The sequence below is a fragment of the Tupaia chinensis genome, unplaced genomic scaffold, assembly GCF_000334495.1.
Source record: "Tupaia chinensis unplaced genomic scaffold, TupChi_1.0 Scaffold143921_1, whole genome shotgun sequence".
In the NCBI taxonomy this organism is placed as follows: Eukaryota; Metazoa; Chordata; class Mammalia; order Scandentia; family Tupaiidae; genus Tupaia; species Tupaia belangeri.
In genome coordinates, this window is record NW_006203772.1 from 850,596 (window position 1) to 859,200 (window position 8,605).

Here is an 8,605-nt window from a genome sequence, read left to right on the forward strand (position 1 = left end):
TATATATTCATAAATATTATATATTATAGAATATACAATATATATTTATAGTATGTTATAATATATATTATAATATATATACACATTATATATATATATATATATACATACACACATTATAAATAATACACAATACACACACACACACACACACACACACACACAAAACCCTCATTTAATCTCCCCACAACCTGATGAGAGGGATGCCTCAGAGTAGTTAGTGTCCCAAATCATTAATGGAAATAGCAGAATTGCTCTATGAGTGGACTCTAAAAAGTTCAAGGAAAAACAGAATTAAAAGTCTAGTTTGGTGCAAAAAAAACAACAAAAAACCCTTGAAATCCATGCATAATTTTTCTTACATGTGCACTTCCCATGAACTCCTTGAAGTCCCTTTGTTTTCTTAGTCTAACCTGGGGTTGGCGATTTTTTTCTGCCAGTGGCCACACAGTGAGTAGTTTAGCCTTTGCTGACCACGCGGTCTCTGTTGCAACTGCCTGCCTCTGTCCTTATGTGAAAGCAGTCACAGACGAGATGTAAATAAGTGGACGTGGACGTGTTCCAACCAAACTTTGTTTGTGGGCACTGAAGTGGAATTTCACAATATTTTTATGTGTCACCAAATATTCTTCTTTTTTTTTTATTTTTAAAAAATTAAGAGGGGGAGGGAACCAGCAGTTAGCGTAATGGCTATGTCACTGGACTCCCACGTAGTCGACCGCGGTTCGTGTCCCGGACCCGGTGGCTTAAAACTCACGCCGGGTGCGTGTGCGTGCGTGCCCAAGATCCCGAGAGGAGAATGAAGGAGAAGGGATTGCGGCGTGACCATCCCCCCTGGGGGGTGATTTCTCGCTTTCTGTCTCTATGTCTCTCTCTGTCTGTCTGGCGAGCACACGCGCCCTACAGTGAAAATCTCTCCAAAAAAAAAAAAAAATTAAGAGAAAAGGATGGAAAGATGGAAAGTAGATAACTTATCATCATGCCTCAGAGAACTGGAAAAACAACAACAAACAAAACTCCTCTCTCTCTCTGTGTCTCTCTCTGGTCAAATTAAAATAAATGAATGAATAAATTAAAAAATGAAATAATTATAAAAAAAATTAAGAGGGTGGAGCTGGCAGGTGGTGTGGTGGTCAAGGGTGCTGGACTCCCACATGGTCAACCACAGTTTGAGTCCTTGACCTGGATTTTTCACTTTCTTTCTCTTTCTTTTTTTCTTTTCTCTCTTTCTCTTTTTTTTTAAAAAAAGAATTATTTATTTATTTAATTCCGTTTGTTATTATTTTTTAATTTGGCCAGACAGAGAGTGAGAGAAAGGGAAAGTGAGAAAGCAAGCTACCAGGTCTGGGACTCAAACTATGGTTGACCATGTGGGAATCTAGCACCCTTATCCACCACACCACCTGTTGGCCCCTCATTTTCTTTCTCTCTCTCTTGCCCTCTCCCCATCCTTTTCTGATCAATTTTTTAAAATAAAATTAAATAAAGTTAAATAAAATAATTAGAAGAAAGGGACCAGCAGTTGGCATAATGGCTATGTCACTGGACTCCCACATAGTCGACCACGGTTTGAGTCCCCGACCTGGTGGCTTAAACTCATGCCAGGAGCGTGTGTGCGCGTGCCCAAGATCCCGAGAAGAGAATGGAAGAGAAGGAATTGTGGCATGGCCATCCCCCTACACCCTGGCGAGCCTACGCACCCTATAGCAAAAAACCTCTCCAAAAAAAAATTAGAAAAAAAATGAAGAGGGCAACCTATTTTCTGGAACCCCTCTCTTCTTGGGAGCTATTTTTCCTTCCCTCTCCTTTAATAAACTCCCCACTTTCCTATAACCAAAAAAAAGAAAAAAATTAAAAATTAAGAGTCAGCCCGTGGTGTGCTAGCTAAGGCACCTGGATCCTATATGACTTGACCATGTGGTTTAAGTCTTGGACTTAACTTGAGATAAAGCCAGGCATGTGTGCCCAACATTCTGAAAGGAGAAACGGAAGAGAAGAGATTGGGGCATGACCACCCCCCATCAAGGTGTTTTCTTTTTATTTTTTTTTCTTTTCTTTTTTAGAGAGGTTTTTGCTACAGGGCATGTATGCTCGCCAGAGAGACAGAAAGTGAGAAATCACCCCCCAGGAGGGATGGCCACACCGCAATCCCTTCTCCTCCATTCTCCTCCCGGGATCTTGGGCACGCACACACACGCGCCTGGCATGAGTTTAAGTCACCGAGTCTGGGACTCAAACTGCGGTCAGCTACATGGGAGTCCATATTGCCATTATGCCAATTGCCAATTGCTGGTCTGCAAGGTGTTTTCTTCCTTTCCTTGTCTTTCTCTGTCTCTCTCTGGTGGGTGCACATGCCCGCTGGCAAATTAAAACTAAAAAAAAAAAAGCAACCGTTTAAAAATATGAAAACCATCTCGGCTCATGGGTCAGACAAAAATTGGCAAAAGGATAGATTTAATCCAGAGGTGTAGTTCCCCGGCTCCTGGTCTAGAAGAATATCACAGACTAGTTACCTTTTCCATTCCCCTGTCTCCAAAGAAGTTTGTGTCCCCAAAGCATGCCAGGTCAAAAGACTGCTACTGTACATGTAAGGACAGGCACATACCATAGCCCTGCTGAACGACCATTTCCATACCTCACAGCCCCAATTATGAAAAATGAAGAGTAATGTGAATGTGCTTTAAAATCTTCTAAAGTGCTACAGTGTGCTGCGTATTATCATCATTGTTACTGTTCTACTATTAACAAGTACTTTCTTATGGCTAACTTCATTTATCAGGCATGCTCATTCATTTGGTTCTTATACTTGGTAGGGACACAGAACAGGTACTTCCCATTCTCAGAATGATATCTCAATACAGCTCTACCTTTGGGCTAAAAAGCCATTCCAATTCCTTTAGCTTTTACGCCTAATTCTGATTTTTCTAAGTGATTCACCATCTTTGTGGTTCTGACTTCTCCCCAGGTTCTTCTAGGAGAATCAGCACACAACTATAAAATAGCTGACAGATAGGAGTGCACTTAGTGCCATTTGATGATGATTAAAAGAAAAAAAAAAACCTTTAGGAATTGGTAGTGAAAGTAGTTGTTTAATGCATTTTATTCTGTTCTGCTCCTGTGATAGCAGCATACTAAACATGGGTGTTCTCGGAATATTTGCATATATTCTGGGGACAATGACACATGTGTCAGATGACAAGGTCTGAATCTTCTGTGATGTGCACGGCCAGGATGCCGACACCAGCAGCAAAGCCCAGCTCTGTGGCCGGCTCTTCCCTGCCCCGCCTTCTCCCTTTGAGCCCTCCTATCTAGCGCCTGAACTGGGCTGCCCCTGCTTAGCTGACAATATCAGACAAGATCACAGCCGTAGGCAGTACAGCTGCCGGCAGAACCTGGTGGCCCCCTCCGCAGCTGCTGCTTCCTGTGTCTGCGAAGTGTCTGGCTTGTCAGCCACATCCCCTCCCTGGAGCAGTCTTTGTTAACCAATTCCACCTCGGCCCACTGAGCGGAAGATGAAACGTACAGAGCTCCTCCAAAACCCAACAAAGACAGCAGCCATTACCAGTCTTCATCCGTGTCCCTTCCCCAAGGTGACTCTGGCTCACTGGCACTTTTAGCCCAAAGAGGAAACACTGGAGCCTGGGATGGGGGTGGTGGTGGCAGAAGCAGGGAGAGCTGTCTTCCCCTCTGGATTCCTCCCCGATCCATCCTGCACTTTGTCCTGCCCTGGGAGCTGGTGGAAATCCTCTATCGCTAACTCCTCACATCGTGTCCCCTTAGTTGGACCGTGGAGGAGTCAATAAGGCCATTGGGAGGAATCTTCAATGACCTCTTCCTAGAGCTGGATCAAAGTGGGGTCAGGAGGAAGGCAGAGTTCACGCCTAATGCTCTCAACCCCGCTGATGGGCTTTCTGGGGATTGCAAGCTGCACTCTTTTCTAGGTTCCCTGGCATCCCTTCGAGCCCCCCCTTTTTTTTTTGGAGAGATTTTCGCTATAGGGCGCGTGCGCTCGCCAGACAGAGACAGAGAGACAGAAAGCGAGAAATCACCCCCCAGGGGGGATGGTCACGCCACAATCCTTTCTCCTCCATTCTCCTCTCGGGATCTTGGGCACCCATGCCCACGCGCCCGGCATGAGTTTTAAGCCACCGGGTCCGGGATGCGAACCGCAGTCTACTATGTGGGAGTCCAGCGACATAGCCATTACGCTAACTGCTTCCCTCAAGCCCTTTTTTTTTTTTTTGGGGAGTTGTTTTTTTTTTTTTTTCCCCCTTAGGGGGCGGGCCTTCGCCAGCAAGAGAAATCACCGCCCGGGGGGATGATCACGCCGCAATCCCTTCTCCTCCATTCTCCTCTCGGGATCTTGGGCATGCACGCACACGCGCCCGGCGTGAGTTTTAAGCCACCGGGTCTGGGACGTGAACCGTGGTCGACTACATGGGAGTCCAGTGACATAGCCATTACGCTAACTGCTGGTTCCCAAGCCCTTCTTTTAAGATCAGTTCTACCAATCGTTTCCGGATTGTTTTTCTCCCTGCAGATGCCCTAGTCTCTTCCTGCCCTTCGCCTTCCCAAACTTTGTATCTGAAAGTTTGTATCTGAGGTCTGGGCAGAAAATGGGGGGAAGGCAGAGCACAGGGGTGAGAAATTGATGCAGAATGAGCTGCCTATTTATTGGGATCTAGGAAAAGCCATTAAGAAAATAAGCACTTAAATGATTTTCAATCTGCCCATGGAAGTCATCTATCTTCATACTGGGGGGAAAGGCCCGTTCTCCCATCCCGGTTTTGATTGACTGATTTCCAATTCTCTAAGCATTTCCCATAGGAGCCTCACACCTATCTCCCATAATGACAGGCCTTTGCATTTCCAGGCAGTGTTTTACATTTATTTCCGATTTGCTCTTAATGGTCAAAAATCTCTCTCCAATCCAAGGCGTTTCTCCAGCAGTGCACAGTTTCCCTTAGGCCAAATAACTCAGCTGTGATCCATAGAAAATGAGAATTTCCCACACGCGTCTTTGGACCAGGGGAGGGTCCAGCATCTCAGATTCAGATGGAAAATTTCCCACTGTTAGATCAATATCTGGGCTAAGGAATAAATGCCACAGGGGCAGAGAGCTGGAGCAAAATGATTACAATCGGCACAATTACATTCACCGGTGGAATCAGCTCGCTGATTACTCCCAGGGATGGGGAGTTCCCGCTTCATCCGCCACAGCACGGCCTGGGAATTAGAACGTCACTCGGCATTTCATAATTCGACAGATTTGCCCATTGTCTTGGCATAGATTAATTTTTCCTATATGGTGCATTTCTATAAGAGGAGTTCTTATTTCAAGGAAAGAAGGAAGGAAAGGGAGAGAGCAGAAAGAGGAAAAGGAAATCTCAGAGTACATGAGAGATCAGGGCTGTTACCTTACAGGCAGGGGTTAGAATATTCTGCTCTGGGAGGCCGGCAGGTGGCATGGTGGTTAGGGTGTTGGACTCCCACTCATTTGACTGTAGTTCAAGTCCCAGACCTGGCAACTTGATTTCTCACTTTCCCTTTCTCTCTCTCTCTGTCTGGTCAGTTTTTAAAAAATGATAATAACTAATAAAATTAAAGAAATAATTATTTTTTTAAAAAGAATATTCTGCTCTGGAATTTCTGAGCCAGGGATCTGACATAATATTGAGGATTACGCCAGGTCTTTCCCAGAATCCTATCCAACCTGAACCCTGTGGGGTAAAAAGGATTCAAGGACATACAGCTAACTTCTTAATTATCTTGTTGCCCAAGAAGTTTGCCAGGCAAGTTTTCATTACCTGAGAACCACTCTGAAGTCCTTGTGGAGGCCACAGAAAAAAGGCCATCTGCCGGCTAGTGGGGATTTCGACAGCATCTCTCCTCTGCTGCGCTTTGAAGCGGCGGGCCGCGTCGCTATCTCACCAGTGGTGAATGCTGGGTAGGCGGGGGCCATGACAAATGGATTGGGCACGCTGCGCGGCTCTGTGTACTGACACCAGCCCCTGGGCCCAATGTGTCCCTACCCCCTCCCAATCTTCTCTTTAATCCCCCCAACCAGATAATGTGGGATTTGGAAGCATGTAATATCCATGAGACTCCATTATAGGCTATTACGAGCTTTATATGCAGTACCTGAGGGATGTACCAGGCTGCTGCTGGTCACTGTGGCTGCTGAAACCGAGGGGGGCCACAGCAACGGTCCCAAGGGCCCGGGTGACCCTTCCCTTGTTTAGATCAGTTTCTCCCCAAGGGAGCTCTAGTCTCTTGTGACAAAAGGCAGGACACTTTAAAGAGAAACAACTTTCACTCCTTTAGGGAGGGGGAAGCTTAGAGGGAGGTATGGGGAGAAAAGAAATCATAGAATCGCTGACTTTGTAGTTGGAGCCCAAAGAGACCATCCACAGGGGTTACTGCCCCAGGGCACCATCGGCCTTTGGGGCACAATCTTCTCCAGCACTGCAGGCTTAGCATTCCTGACTCCTGCCCCCTAAATGCAACTGGCCTCCCCAGACATTGCGACAACTACAGAAATGGCCCCTGATGTTTCCACAGGCCCCGGGTGGGGGGAGGGGAGTGCTGCCCACTGTGGAAGCACCCACAGGCCAACGTGCGCGTGTTACAAGGAGGACGCTGGGCGTGGAACGGTGAGAAGCCAGACCAAGGTCCCATCAAGGTGAGACCAGGACGAGAAGCAGAGCCAGGCTTCCCGCCTCCAGCCCTTCTCACAGTGAGCGGCCTCTGAGGAGGGACGGAGAGACAGACGGACAACAAGAAAGGCCACAACAGGACATGACCATAAAAGGGGAAAGAGGAAGGGAACAGAGCAGAGGGTGGCATGGGGCGGGCAGGCGGGGAGGAGAGAGAGAGCAGAATAGTGACAGGAGGAAGGGAAGACTCACGAACCAGGTCGGACACCGACCTCCTGCAAGTTCCTCCCGGAGATGAAAAGGGACTTAGGAGGGCCAGCCAGTGGCATGGTGGTTAAAGCAGCTGGATCAAATGAGACTGACAACCTGGTTTGCATCCTGGAGCACACGCTGGGCATGTGCGCATGTGTGCCCGGAATCCTGAGAGGAGAACGGAGGAGAAGGGATTGTACTATGGCCTCCCCTGGGGGGGGGGTGCTTTCTCATTTTCTCTGTCTCTTTCTGGAGGGTACATATGCCCTCTAGCAAACTAAAAAAAAAAAAAAAGGAAGGAAGGAAGAAAAGAAAAACTAACAAAGAAGAAAGAGGACTCAGGATCTGTGCTGGAGAGCAGCATGGATTTCGAGGTGGGACCAACATGGTGAAAGGCCAGGGCAGACTCGGCCTGGGCTGGCGACCGGCTGACTTGGGACGGAGTCTAGAGCCTCTACCCATCCTCTGAAGGCGAGGCCCTCACTCCCCTCCATGACTGTGCCTGGCCCTGGGATCCTTGCTGAGGAAAAGGAGCAAACGGCCCCAGGCCCTGACACATACCTTCACCCAGATGGCTTTCTTTTTCTTTTTCTTTTATTTTTTAACAGGCAGACTGGACTACTTCTGCTGGGAATGAAGGAGAACCCAGAACTGAAGACAATCCAGGCCACTCTGTCCAGGCAGCGGGTGGAACACCAGTGCCTTTCATCTGAAGAACTGAAGCAACGTTTCCCAAATATTCGGATGAGCAGAGGAGAAGTGGGACTTCTGGAAATGTGTGGAGGAGTTCTCTACGCAGACAAGGCCCTCAGAGCCCTGCAGGTGGTCTGGCTCCCAATCAGAGCCTTGCTCTAGGCCTCCTGGGACTTGGTCGGCCTGCTCCGGGACCCCTTGCTGGACGAGGGCCGCTGCCTTACTGCCCTGTCATGACCTTGGGGCAGGGCTGTCCATAGACCCTGCTGGCCTTGACGATGTGGGAGAGGGGCTCTGGGTTCTGTGCTGTCTTCTGCCTTCGGCGAAGGCTCTTTGTCTACCAGGGTGCGCCACTTGCACAGCTAACACGCCTTCCTCTGTCCTGTCCTTTCAGGGCGTGGTTCGCCAGCGAGGAGGCACGGTGCGTGATGGAGAGAAGGTGATAGAGATCAAACCAGGGTTACCAGTCCTGGTGAAAACCACCTCCAGGAGCTACCGAGCCAAGAGCTTGGTCATCACAGCAGGTCCTTGGACCAACCGGCTCCTCGGTCCTCTGGGACTTGAGCTCCCCCTGCAGGTAGGGGGTGAGGCGGACAGCTGGTGCATAAAAGAATAGGCCTTGGGGCCACATGGGCTTGAATTTCAGTCCTAGATCTGCCACTTGCTAGTGGATGACCTTGAACAAATTAGGTCTCGTCATCGAGCCTCAGTTTTATCAACTGTATTATGTGGGGTAAGGTAATAACTACCTAAGAGGGCAGTGGCAAAATTCAATTATATGACATATCTAAAGCCCTTAGGGGATGGCCTGGCTTATAGTAAGCATTCAAAAGACCAGCAAATAGCATAATGTTTATGTCACTGGAGTGCCGTGTAGCCGACTGCAGTTTGAATTCTGGACCTGATGGCTTAAACCTCATGCTGGGCGTGAGTGCATGCATGCCCAGGACCCTGAGAGGAGAATGGAGGAGAAGGGATTGCAGTGTGGCCATTCTCCGGGGGGG

General features: G+C 48.2%; 1 protein-coding gene across 1 annotated transcript in view; it reads left to right on the top strand.

The window, feature by feature from the left end:
* The window catches only part of PIPOX (pipecolic acid and sarcosine oxidase), a 17,829-nt gene that overhangs the window by 6,235 nt on the left and 2,989 nt on the right, over positions 1-8,605 (top strand). Inside the window, exons 3-4 of the mRNA XM_006165468.3 lie at positions 7,517-7,730; positions 7,996-8,178. Coding sequence (XP_006165530.1) covers positions 7,517-7,730; positions 7,996-8,178 — 397 coding nt within the window. The remainder of the gene's footprint in view (positions 1-7,516; positions 7,731-7,995; positions 8,179-8,605) is intronic.